Consider the following 14,523-nt stretch of genomic DNA (forward strand, 5'->3'; position numbering starts at 1 on the left):
CAGACTGATTTCATAATATACAGTTGGGCATACTATTCCAATGAACAGAATTGTCCAAAAAAGGTCTATATTCTGGTTAAGTCTTCTTTATGAAAAGACAGTAATAACATGATCCACTGTTATTGGAATATTCTGGTACACAAGTGTAGGGTCAGTAAGAATTGTGAATTTATTTATTTTCAAAATCCTTTGATGAACAGAAATTTTATTAAAAAAAAAAAAAACAAACAAACAAAAAAACAACATGAAATAATCTTTTGTAACCTTACTGACCCCAAACTTTTGAAAGGTAGTGTACACGTAAACAGCATATTTCAAATTTTTCTCCTCGCTATTCTCTACTAGAAACTGACTATTTATTAAAATGCAATTTGGTAACATTTTCTGGTAACACTTTACAATACGGTTCATTCGTTAACATTAGTTTACTACATTAGTCAATATGAACTAATAACGAACTGCACTTCTACAGCATTTATTGATCTTTGTTAATGTTAATTTCAACATTTACTAATACATTATTAAAAATCAAGAGTTGTATTTGTTAACATTAGTTAATGCACTGAAGTAACATGAGCAAACAATGAACGTTAACAAAGATTAACAAATACAGTAACAAATGTATTGCTCATGGTTAGTTTATGTTAACAAACGAACCTTACTGTAAAGTGTCACCCATTTTCTTGTATTTAAAAGGCACAATACATAAATTTTTGGATTAAAATATCCAAAAACCACTAGAACAAAGTTATATTTTGTTGACTTCTGTACTTACATTATCCCAAATGTTTCCAAGAATTTTTAAATCCAGAGAAATAAGCAATTTTAACCAGGACACGGACCTGTCCGTGCATCACCTATCAATGACATCATACCCGCGTTATCCTCGTTTTCTGGTTTTATTTTGTAGAAACCATGGAAGCACCAAAGATGTTTTAATATATTATGTGTTTTATTAGAAAGGTGAGCAACTGTTTGGATACATTCATCGACAGAAAACTAATCATGTTATATAGCTGAACACAGTAAGTCTTATTGTTTAAATCTCGTTTTCTTGATTTACAGTGAATACCATGTTTTACCATGCCTAATATCGATCTAGCTTACTGCAGGTGTGTAACAAGTGTCTCATACTAGCCACCAAGCAAACGCAGAGTAGCACTATAACAACTTTCAACACACAAATGTATCTAATTTGATAAAACAGTACTGCTTTACCCCAAATACGCATGACCGGAAGAAGCGGAAGCAGGGACTGTGGCATAATAAAAGTTCTGCTGCTCTCGAGCCATGTGTCGCACGCGTCTGTCATTAGCAATCGCTCCAGCGGCCTCGTTTCTGCTCGCACAGCATTCGGCTCGGCCCTGCTCTGCTCCATACCACAGTAACATTAATAATCTAATCCATGAACATGATTTCTGCGTGAGTCCCGTCCTGATTCTTTTCCACCAACTGTAGACGTGAAGACAACACCTCCCATGATTCTGTGAAATCAAGGCGTCATCAAGCTACGCCTTTGTTTTGAATAAGCGACCTCTAGTGGCGAAAATTTACATAGTGTGCCTTTAATATCACCAAGATTTACCTTTGATTACTCATGTTTATCTGCACATTGAAACTGTTACAGTGGATTTTCTGAAAAGGCATATGGCATATTCAGACTAGGCATATGGCTACTTTATCATTCAAATTTCCTGAAAATTTCTTAATCTGGTTATGGGAATCATGTTAATGCACTAACAATCAAAATAAGACCATAATCTGATTATTATCTTGTGTAAACAGTCTATTATATAATGAGATGCACCTTTATAGCAGGCGAGTGTGAGTGCGCTCTCCTTAAATTCGTTGGAGTGTGTGTTGATTCCAGCGCCATACTCCAGGAGCACACGAGCGACCTCTACGTGGCCTGCACTGGCAGCCTCCATCAACGGAGTGTGACCGTTCTCATTGTGATCCTCAATGTTAGCCCCCTCCTTCAGCAACACCTTTACCACATCCAGGAAGCCTCCTGCACACGCATATGTCAAGGCTGTGTTACCTGCAAGAAAGGGCAAGACAAAGAATGAACAAGGTGTGTTTGCAAGCATGCATTTGTAGGTTTGCACAAGAATGAAAAGGTCCTCTTTTTGTTCAATTTAAGCCCATTTTCATATCACCGTTGTTTTTAACAAAAATAAAAAAAGGCTATTTTTTGTTGTACCTGTCGAGGACTGTGCGTTAACATCGGCTCCGTGCACTAGGAGCAGTTTGACGATGTCAACATAACCACCGCTTGCAGCAGCCATAAGTGGCGTGATGTCTCCTTTGATCCCTCTGTCCTCCACGTTAGCATGCATGGCCAGCAAGACCTACAACCCGTCAAACTCAAATCAACTAAAACATTCTTCTCAGATAACCAGTGCATGCTTCAATTAAAACTGAAAATTAAAAGGTAAAGCATGTAATTTCTTCACCACTAACAGCACCATAACCAATTGCAGTCTGGAATGGGAAGATTGGTCTGGAAATAGGGTGTAAAGTTTTTTTTTTTTTTTTTTTTTTAAACAATCTATTCGAGGTATCAAGGTATGAATAGCAAGGATAGTAGCTTTGATAATACATAATATCAGAATGACAAAAATCATAAACAGGGACTAGCCAAGTTTATTTGTATAGCACTTACAATACAAGAAGTTGAGATTTGCTATACAGTATATATTGCCCTCTTTGAGTGTACAGAATGTACATGGATAAAGTTGGACAAAATATACTTCCAACTTTATATATAGAGCTGTGCAATTATATAGTTTACATTTTGTGATATAAACAATCACACAGTGGAGATTTGCTGTATAGTATATATTGCTTTATTTTTTTATTTATTTGAAAATGTTTTTAATTCAGTTCAATGCTGCTTTAAGTGCTGAAATTACACACACATCCTTAACATTTCAATTATTCATTTGATTTTAATTATTTATTATTATTTTATCTTTATTTTTATTAATCATTTATGCATTTGACAAGGAGTTGTTTTGGCTGTCAGCAACTGAAAGGAAAGCTTCAAGCTTGGAAGTTTGGTAGCACAAAACACTAGCATAAGTGTCCGAGTCTGTACACGGTACCTGTGCAAGCTCATAGTATCCAGCTGAGCAGGCCAGACACAGCAGGCTCTCGCCCTCCTCTGTGTGTTCGTTGACGCTGCGTCCCTCGTCTAGCAGCTTCCGCACCGCATTCACGTCGCCGTCCGAGCAGGCCTCAGCCAGGCTACGGCTAAAAATAACCAGACTACTACAATTACTGCGACTGTGCAGGCGAAGCTAAGCTAACTACTCTAACTCAAAGCTCATGGAGGAACAAGACCACCTATACAGCTGCTTGTGTCTAATTACAGAGGTTTCAAATATCAAGTGCACTTTAAACATTCAGACTGAGACAAAGCTTAAAACACATTTAATATTGCTTAGCTTTTAGCCTTAATGTAGTAATTCTTGCTGGTTGAACATGAGTGTTGCATCATGATGTGTGGACACAGGAGGAGAAATCGTATGTGTGAGAAAAGATGCCTACTTGTCGGCCTGGCTGGCGTTGAGTGTGTTTTCGGCCCTCATACGGGTGAGGGCGGCGGCGGCCTCATCCAGCGCGCAACTCACTGACGACGTCAGGCGGCGTAACACCTCTGGATCTGCAAAGGCTTTGCCATCGGCAGTGGAGAGTTTACCAATGCCTGCAGCATCCAGCCCCACACCAGCACCACACGCCATCCAGCAAGAACAAACGCATCCATGGTTAGTGCAGGCCCAACACACTCACACACAGGAAATACAACGGTCGGTTAGCCAAATTCACACCATGCAGTTTTAGTAATGTCTTAACTTATGTCTAAAAATAAATTTCAAAGCTCCCACAGAGTTTCAGAATGGCATAACACTATCAATGCTCAAATAATAATAATGATTTTGTCGTTAAATAAATATTTATTAGAGGTTGACCGATAATGCAGTTTGTTGATACCAACTAAGGTGGGGACAAAATTAAATTTGCAGTTTACTGGACACTAGTCCATATTGAATGCGTTATTCCTTAGTATTTCTATAGCCCTGTATGCCAGTAATGGGGCAGAGACTCAGTCCACAATGTATACAGTATATTGGGAAAATAAAAATCCCAAAAAGATGATTCTGTGCACAATAGACCCTTTTCACATTTCCGGGTTTCTCAGAAGCAGAAGTCGTAATAGTTGGGTAAAATTCTATAGCGGTGAATGAGAGAATTAATATATTTTTTGTTTCCATTTGCAAAAGAAAAACTCCACAATAGTGTTTTCACAACTTTCAAAGAGAGGGAAAAAAAAAAGAAAAAAAAGAAAAAGCGATTGATAACAGCAGTCAGAAGAGAGAAAGATGTCATTTTCACCGTCACTCCCATAGCCGCTGTATTAGAAACACCCTCACAGCAGCGTTAACTAGATTTTTGTAATTTGACGCAAAGGTAATACAATTCTATGTATAGTGTTATAAATGTACATATGTTTTTTTAAAAAAATGAAAACAAACTTTGCAGGATTACGATATTGATGACCGTTAAAACGTGTCATCACAGTCTGTGAAAAGGGTCTATAGGGGTGAAAAGGTTCTCGGCAAAAAAAACAAAAACTGGCGTGTGCGCTGTGAGAAGATTTGTGCACTTATCCGAAGCGTGTACAGCTTGCAAATATTGAGTTCTCTTTCAAGTCTTGCACTTGAACGGACAAATTCACACAAAAATTATGTCAACATGCCCATCTTGGCGAGTATTGTCTTAAGTGAACTTAAACACTTGAGAAAGAATGCATGTGATCAGAATCAGTGTACTGTATCATGCATTATGTGACAGCAGCCCTTGCAGTCCTGCTGTTTGTATGCGTTTTTAATGTTAACCAAACAACAAAAGACAAGGAAATCACTCATTGCTCTTGACTGAATAGCTTTTGTAACTTAATAATGATTAATCTTTAATTTATACAGTGAAGATTATATGCAATGTTTTACATTTGATTAGCTACTTTATTCAGTTTCTGTACCTGAAAACTACTGTTAAACACCCAAAAACCCCGAAAAGCACTGTTTATTTTATTTGTATCTTTGCTCTACTGTATTTATTTGTGCTATTGCTTGTAGTTTGATTATTTGTTCTTATTTTTATTTGACAGTAGTTCTTTTTTCCCTGAACATACAGCACATACCGAACCGTACCGAAACAGTGCCCTAAAACGTGATAAAAACCAAACCGTGAGCAATTTGAACCGTTGCACCCCTAGTGCACAACTTGATTTCTAACTTTAAAAAAGGACCAAAATAAAGCAGTCTTTTATTTGAAATGTCTGTGCTCCCTGCGGCTTTCAAGGAGATAAATGGTTGTCAATAATAGTGCTGTCTCTATCGATTGGCAATCAAGCATGCTGCCGTTTACAGTGCGTGCATAATTATGCAAGTTGATTTTCTGACCATATTTTTTTCCCCCAAGCACATTTTACCTATTCCAAACCACATCAATCTTAACTACTATTAATTTTGTATTTAATCATTTATAAGTGATATACAATTGTTCATGAAGGCTGGAAGTGAAAAACGCCTTATATTCAGGTGTGCATTATTATTAAGCAGGTTTTCGTTTACAGATAAAATGAGCCAATTTAACTCAGACTGAAAAGTCAAAAATTATTAAATGCTCATGAGAAGGATGCAATACTAGAAATTGCAAAGTTAAGTCATGATCATTGGACAGCGAAATTCTCATTGGGTCAGACAAAAACAGGTAGAGAAGAAAAGACATGTTAACTGCAAAAGAATTAAGATTTAAGTTGAAGAACTTGTTGTGAAGCCATCAGGAACCCTCCAGCACCACCATTTTTCCAGAACTGCAACCTACCTGGAGTCTCCAGAAGTCCAAGGCGTCAGGTTCTCAGAGACTTAATCCGCGTTTCCACCAAAATTACCCAGAACAATTTGTCCCAGGAACTTTTTTCCCCTCAGACCTGTTGCTGTCTGTGTTTCCATAGTGGTCTAAAGCACTGCGAAGATAGCCCGGTGACGTAGGACTGCGCGCGACTTTCCAGTTCCCATTAGATTTCATCCTCCGCATATAAGCTTAATAAAGCCTGAACCTCGTTGTTGGTCCATCTGTCATATTTTCCATCAACTCCATTGATGATTCGAATAGCAAACAACACTTACTGCACGCACCGCAACAGACTTAAATAAATAAATAAATAAAAATGGTTGAAATAAAATGCTGCGTGTAGTCAACCAATCAAAATGCTGCGTGAACTCAACCAATCAGCATGTTCAGCACCCCCGAAAGTTCCGGAACTTTGAAAAAGTACTACCTAGCAAGCAGATGCTTTCAGAGGGGGAATTTTTTTACCTGTAACTTCATTTAGACCCTGGTTCCAGCGGTCGAAACACACAGAGTACCACCCCAAAGTTCCTGGGAAAAGTTCCTGCGGTGGAAACGTGGCTTTAGGTTAGGTAAAGAATCCTAAAAAATGACCCCCACTTAATAAGAATCACATACTGAAGTGTAGTAAAAGACTACATAAAGACTAAATTTTATAGCCAGACTGACTGAGAGTGACTCTTGAAGAACCAGCATGACATCCTCTTGTACCACTGTTTAAAGAATTTATCTTCCAGAATCTGGCAGTAAGTTTTGAGAGTTCATTTTTAGTCCATCACCTATCCTGAAAAGTCCATCTTGCAGAGATGGACTAAAAATGATCTTCCAAAACTTACTGCCAGATTCTGGAAGATAAATTCTTCAAACAGTGGTACAAGAGGATGTGGTGCTGGTCCTTCAAGAGTCACTCTCAATCTGTGTCTATAAAGCATATAAAAAAAAAATAAAAAAAAATTTATATATATATACACACACACACATACATATATATATATATATATATGAGAGAGAGAGAGAGAGAGAGTGTATTTTACTACACTTACACTTAATTCTTATTAAGTGGGGGTCATATTTTAGGATTCTTTACCTAACCTAAGTCTCTGAGAACCTGACACCTTGCACTTCTAGAGACTCCAGGTAGGTTGCAGTTCTGGAAAATGGTGGCGCTGCACACGTTTCCCTATACTTGCATTTGTTTTTGCATGCTGTCATTTCAGTTGATTATCTAATTAAAATAAAAGAGTGTTATAGTGAGGATAAAAATAAAAGATGACAACAGAACTATACACAGCAAACATGGTTTTGCAAAACATACAAAAAAGTCTTAATTTTTGCTGATATATTCGAAGGCTATTTTCGGCATAATTCGGTCGACCTCTAATCTCTGTCAAACAAGGGCCATTTATGTCTTGAAATGTGTGTGCTATGCACTATTCCCAACCCTCAAATTTGATTAGCAGGTTGTTTTTAATTCCACCTTGGATTTTCATGAAAACTGCTGTATTTGAGCGTAGATGGTCCCCCCTTCTATCTTGAAACAAATGACCACCAGCCAACTGTACAGTGGCAACAAAGATTTTAAGGGATTTGACCTCAACCAGGAAGAGCAGTATTTGCTTTCCTATGATGACGCAAAACAGATAATGCTCGTGGTAGCAGGTAAAACACGTGGTATAGAGTTGTTCAGTCACAATAGTGTGATTCAGGTGGAATGAAAACACGTCAAAGCATGTGTAAACAGTAAGTAACTTATGAACAGCATAATATGCGCACAAATAAGTGCAAGACAGACGATAACAAAGCACACAGAAACAAACAACCAAACACAGAAAAAGACACATTCACAAGCTCTGCACAGATGGAGAAAGCAATAGAGATGCTCATGGACACAGATGAAGACACACAAACAGAGACAGTACACAAGTGTACTAAAGATCAGTGCTGAGTCATGAGCGATGCTGCTGCTGCTGTATGGAAATCCATTGTTGCTACTAATCTCCCCTTTGGTTCCTCTGCGAGATAACTATCCGCTCATGGGGCAGGGCAGGCCGGTGTAGAGAATCAGGCCTAACACGCCGGGCCTCACCCAAACCAACTCATTTCAAACAAACGCACAATGGCACAACACGCAGACTAGCTCAACAGAACATGGCAAAACTTAGTGCCAAGTACCATCAGCCACCACGTTCCTAGATTATAAAAAAAACAGTTATAAAATGCTCTGCACAGTGCACACAAATGTGACATTGACCCTTACTCCATCAGAAATTGTATGCAACGAAAGCTCACGGTGAGCTATAAGAAAAAAAAAAAAAAACACTACAGGATGTAAAAATAAACAGATTTTAAGGATTTGCAGGGCTATATTAAGTGCTAACTCTCTATAAACAGATATTTCTGTATGTGAACTCAAAAAGCCTCTGTGCTGCTCAATCAGTAGTAGATCTATATATACTGTAACTGAGCTTTTTAGCAGAGAGACCCAGATACATCATTTGTTTTGTTCACAATAAAATTTACATGTAGGAGAAACAAATTAACATTGTGGCTGTGCTCTGTAGTTTTGAAAAATAAAAGCTTTTTTTGTTAGCGCTGCAACTTGCAAATATTTTGAATTATTTTATTTTGAAAATCGATCAGTTTGTCAATTATTCCTTTAATTAGATATTCAACTTGCGCAATGCTCTCAAAAGAATGTGCAAACTAAACTTTTAAAACATTGTACATAAATACTAGGGGTGGGACGGTTCGCTGTAAAAAAAAAAAAAAAAAAAAAAAAAAATTTTGAACCGTTCGGTTCTCCACCCACGGTTCGGCACGCACTTGCGCCGCAGTTCATCCCAAATCTGACGACGCATCTATAATATGGTTTGTTGAAAACAACGTGCAAAACAGATTCGGCTAATGTATGTTTCAGTCGATGGCTATGCATTCTGGTTTCCCGATACGTTACAACAGCGATGATCAAAACAGTCACTCATTGTAAACAAATGTTCAATGATGGCAATGATGTGCCGAAAGTGTTGATAGCGCGCAATGCGAGCACAGGTGAGACTTGAACATCTAACGTTGCTATCTGTGTTTAAACTAAACTCATTTAAACCTTGCCAATTTAACCATTCATCTGCAAGACGCGTAAAGAGAACTCGCACAAGCTCTGAGGAGATTTTTGTGTACTCATCCGAAGCGCATACACGGAGAGCAGCGTCACAGCGTCAGCATGTATTCGCAGTTTCTGACATTATAGTGTGTCCTGACGAACTCCTGACACTGGAAAACAAGCTCTTGAAGCTCCACCCTCTTAGGCCAAGCGCAGCAGCTCATTTGCATTTAAAGGGCACACACTGAAACGGCATGTTTTTGCTCAACCCCAAAAAGTGCCAATTTTAACATGCTATAAAAAAAAATATCTATGGGGTATTTTGAGCTAAAACTTCACATACACACTCTGGGGACATCAGAGACTTATTTTACATCTTGTCAAAGGGGGCATAATAGGTCCCCTTTGATCAAAAGTGACAGTAATTTATTCTACAAAAGATTTCTATATCAATTAACCACTATTCTTTTGAACATTCTATTTAAAAAATCCTATAAAAAAAATTACAAAAATATTAAGCAGCACAAATGTTTTCAACATAAGAAGAAATGTTTCTTCAGCAGCAAATCAGCATATGAGAATGATTTCTGAAGGATCATGTGACACTAAAGACTAGAGTAATGGCCGCTGAAAATTCAGCTTAAAATTACAATTTAAAATATATTCACATAGAAAACAGTCATTTTAAAATATAATTTCACAATATTACAATATTTTAACAAATAAATAAAATCCCCAGCCTTGGTTAGAATGATACTTAATGAGATTAAAGTGCCCCCATTATGCTTTTTCGAATATCACCTTTCATCCAGTGTGTAATATAGCTGTTTGTGAATGCAGGGCTCGACAATAAGGACTACCCGATGGCGTTGGGCCAGCGTGAAAGAAGCTCAGGACAGCTGATGGAATTGTCACTTGCCAGATTATGCCAGTGCTCCATTGACATGAAAGTTTAGCATTTGTATGTATTTTAAGCCTTGTCAATTTAAACATTCAAGCGATTTTTAACCATTTAGTATCAAGCGCAAAACAGAAAGAACTCAATTCAGTGTGTGTACTACAGTACGCACTGTTTTCTGTGCACTAGGGATGGCTCGATCCACAATTTTGGCTTCGGTTACGGTACCACAATATAACACTGTAATATCGATTTTAAATTGATACCATATAGGGTTTAAATTGACGCGGCTATTGTGCAAAATTTTACTCTCTCTCGCAGGTTAATTACCACAAATGTTTATTAGCAAAATAATCAACACAGACTATCACATCAAATTAGTAATTTGAGAACTTTGTGAAGTAATTTCTTTATCTCCACCTTCTATCTCTCAAAATGAGAAAATTGCTTCTGGCCTCAAAAGACATCACGCCTGCACTATATAAGTGAGCTGTGTGCTGCGATACAACACGTTCGCCTGCATTTCAGGACAGCTGACAGAAATCACTTACCCACATCTTTTTAAACCTTGCCAATTTGAACATCCAAGGGATTTTATATCATTCGGACAGTAATACTTGGGAGCTCTTTGAGAGACCATTTTCTTTGTGCTCATACCAACAACGCACGCACACGTAATAGTATTAATAGCGATAGTAACAGTATTAATAGCCTAATACATGCTGCTGTCTGTCACTAAATAACTTTAACTTTAATTGTAAGGATTTATCCGTTTAATATATTAACAGGGAAGGCTATTCAGAGTTATTTTAAATTTGATTATTTTATTCAATTTCTGTATTACTTCTGTACATGAATACGACTGTTAGACCTACCTAAACTTAAAGGAACACTCCACTTTTTTTGAAAATAGGCTCATTTTCCAACTCCCCTAGAGTTAAACAGTTGAGTTTTACTGTTTTCGAATCCATTCAGCTGATCTCAGAGTCTGGCGGAACCACTTTTAGCATAGCTTAGCATAGTTCATTGAATCTGATTAGACCGTTAGCATCTCGCTCAAAAATGACCAAAGAGTTTCAATATTTTTCCTATTTAAAACTTGACTCTTCTGTAGTTACATCGTGTACTAAGTCCGTCGGAAAATGAAAAGTTGTGATTTTCTAGGCCGATATGGCTAGGAACTACACTCTCATTCCGGCGTAATAATCAAGGAACTTTGCTGCCGTACCATGGCTGCAGCAGGCGCAATGATATTACATCTAACTCTAGGGGAATTGGAAAATGATATAACTGTTTAACTCTAGGGGAGTTGGAAAATGAGCCTATTTTCAAAAAAAGTGGAGTGTTCCTTTAAGTACAAATATTATGAGATCTAAACATCATTGGTTCTAGAGTGTCAAACAAATGTACCAAAATGAGCACAATCACAATATCGTACAGTTTGAAGTAATATATATACACCATTATTTTCCCAGTACCAGTATACCACGCAACCGTACTGTGCACACAGAAAGCTGAGACTCAGACAGCTCGCTGTGCGCAAGCACAAAGAAAACAGCTCACGAGTAATGAATTGAGTTCTTTCACGTCTTCTTGCACTTGAACGGAAAAATACACAACAAAAGTATGTCAAAATGCCCATCTTGGCGATTATCCAACGTAAACTAGGGGTGTTCCAATTGATTGGCTAACGATCGCTATCGGCCAATAATCGCTCTGGGAAGTTTGATCGGCGCTCTGTATAAAAGCTGATTTCATAAACCAATCTCATGCTGACGACGCATAAAGACACGCGCCTGCCATGAGAGGTTTGGCATGACATGCATCGGCACCATCTCAATCTCTGTCTGGCGCAGATAAAATTATAATGCTGAAGGTGAGGTAAAATTCATATTTCTGTATTAAATAACTTAAAGTAATATGAAAACTTTCTGCGAGACAAAATTTCACAAACAGCGTGAATCACCGCGCCCTCTCGCTTTCCCTCTCAAAATGTGCAAATGGCTTCACATCACCACATTAAGTCTGCACTATAAGCGAGCTGCATCCTGCACAGTTGACACAGGAATTGTCACTTGCACAATCGAGGCAGTGTCGCATTGTCAATAAGTTTATAATTTGCATTTCTTTTTAAGTCTTGGCAGTGTTTAATAGGGTTGGAAATCGTGAGAAATTTTCCGGTTCCGGTTCTGCCTAACGATTCCGGTTCGGGTTCCATTAAAATAATTAAACTACTAATAAAAAAAAAAATAGTAAGGGAAAAATGCATAATACTTGACTCAAACAATCCTTTTTGTGTTTATTATTCTTGTAAAATAACTGTTAATCTCAACAAAATCGCTAACACTTTACAATAAGGTTCATTAGTTAACATAAGTTAACTACATTAACATCAACTAATAATGAACTGCATTTCTACAGCATTTATTAATCTTTGTTAATGTTAATTTCAACATTTACTAATACATTATTAAAATCAAGAGTTGTATTTGTTAACAGTTAATGCACTGTGAAGTAACATGAACAAACTATGAACGGCTATATTTTTATTAACTAACATTAACAAAGATTAACAAATACAGTAACAAATGTATTGCTCATGGTTAGTTCATAAATGAACCTTATTGTAAAGTGTTACCTCAAATTAGATAAGATGCTTGAACACACATGTAAGATTCAGACAGATGAAACAGAATATTTTTGTGAGTTGGATACATAAAGACTTGTTTCTGAAAGAATGATTCAGTGATAGACATTTTTAACAGTAAATTTGTTGCCACCTAGTGGCGTAACAATGCAATCGATACAGTCGTTATTTGAAGTCCAGTTACTTTCAGAAGGTAATTTATTATACATAAACATCAGCGTTTCTATCTGAATAATAAGCTTTTATATACCATAATTGGAATAGGCCTATTTGTCACACACAAATAATATTATTGTGCGTCTAAAAAGATTGTTTGTGAAGCTGTTTATATCTACACATGACAACTCTCTTTAGATCAAAGCAGATTTGAATGTCGCGATTTTATTTTGTTCAAATGTTTAATATACACGGGCGAATCGTTGTCATTTAGGAATTAGATCATGTGGGTGATGATTAATATGTGTTCTGACGTAATCTGATGTATGAGTAGCGTGAGGGCTTTTCAGTGCATTCATTGCTATAATATTCATGATGTGAGATGTCTCTATTAAAAGGATACGCTCCCCGCACTTCGCCCACCCATCACACCAGAACCATTTTCGGAACCAAAACTTCGAAGTCTTGCACGGTTCCGGTTCTTTTAAAAAAACACTACCGGTTCCAGATGAGAACCGGTTCGCGGTTCCCAACCCTAGTGTTTAAACCACTCAGCACTCATGCGCTCTCTTAGAGATGGTTAAAGCGCACATAATGCCGCCTCACAATCTGCTTTGCGAGTACCAAATTGCGCTTAAATGGTCAAACACATACAAATGTATGTACAAAATTACCATCTTGAGAAGTATGCACAGTCGGTTCTGTCTTAAGTGAACAGTTGAGAAAGTTGTGTAACAGTAGCCAATATTGGTACAGATTTTTTTCTTTGTCTTTTGTTGTTTGATTAACATTAATGACATTCACAAAAAAAAAAAATACTTAAAGGACTATTTATTTTATTTGTATCTTTATTCTATTTTATTTATTTGTGCTACTGCTTGTAAATTGTTTATTTGTTCTTATTTTATTACTGACTGTTTACTTGACTTTTTTGTGAATTAAATGCAGAGTTTGAAATCAGGCTTGTGCTGTGTGTAAGCTATCCCTATAAATAATTCTACAAGATAAAAAGAAGGCTTCAAAAAGATCAGTATCGGTGATCGTATCAGCAGGCTAATATTTAGGCTAATATTTTGGGCTCTGTTGTTAACCTTTAATATTATAGTAATGTGCAAATAAGGGCTCCCTGTACAGTTGTGTGTACTGTTACACCCCTAATGTAAACCTACAGTACCTCCTGTAGAAATCCAAAACAAAATTAGGAACCTTTAATATAGCAAAAAAGGTACTTTAAAAAATAAATCTGACCAACCCCAAACATTTGAACAGTAGCAAATGCATTTTTTTTTTTTTACAGAATGGTTCTCTGTGCGCACACTCAGTAAAGACCTGAATAATCAGTGAAATTTATCACCGATTATTGATTATAATTGGTTAGTTGTTGCAGTCCTAATTGCAATTTATAAATATTTATGATTCTGTGGGGATTTTTGTGGCAACAAAAAATAACCAACAAAAAGCCATTTGAAGGATCTCTGTAGAAGTATATCTAAAACCTAAAACACATGAACCAAAAGCACATCTCATGCTCAGCACTGTGAAGACATGTTAAATAAACAAGTGTGAGCACATGCATGCAGAGACACAGGATAAATCATTAGGCTTAATGCGATCACATCAGGGTTGGCTGGAGGATGTACCTGCTGCTTCTAGTAATGCCTCGAGCCGGGCCTGTGTTTCTGGGTCTACTGTTCTGAGGTCGGCCCCGTCTGCTGCGCTGGATAGGAGAAGCTCTGAAGCTGTCTTTAGTACGGGGTTATCCAGATCCTCCTGGTCTAGTATGAACGATTCCACCTGCATGGA

The 14,523-nt window shown here is 37.3% G+C and overlaps 1 protein-coding gene across 4 annotated transcripts in view; it reads right to left on the bottom strand.

The window, feature by feature from the left end:
• Positions 1-14,523, bottom strand: part of ankhd1 (ankyrin repeat and KH domain containing 1) — a 47,883-nt gene that overhangs the window by 16,564 nt on the left and 16,796 nt on the right. The window contains exons 2-6 of one of the 4 annotated variants that reach the window (XM_051877975.1): positions 14,361-14,514; positions 3,553-3,676; positions 3,108-3,255; positions 2,204-2,351; positions 1,808-2,041 (exon numbers count right to left, since the gene is read on the bottom strand). In XM_051877975.1, coding sequence (XP_051733935.1) covers positions 1,808-2,041; positions 2,204-2,351; positions 3,108-3,255; positions 3,553-3,676; positions 14,361-14,514 — 808 coding nt within the window. Of the gene's footprint in view, positions 1-1,807; positions 2,042-2,203; positions 2,352-3,107; positions 3,271-3,552; positions 3,710-14,360; positions 14,515-14,523 lie in introns of all 4 variants that reach the window. The other 3 variants (XM_051877973.1, XM_051877971.1, XM_051877974.1) reach the window with 3 other exon arrangements.

The sequence above is a fragment of the Ctenopharyngodon idella genome, chromosome 21 (assembly GCF_019924925.1).
Source record: "Ctenopharyngodon idella isolate HZGC_01 chromosome 21, HZGC01, whole genome shotgun sequence".
NCBI lineage: Eukaryota > Metazoa > Chordata > Actinopteri > Cypriniformes > Xenocyprididae > Ctenopharyngodon > Ctenopharyngodon idella.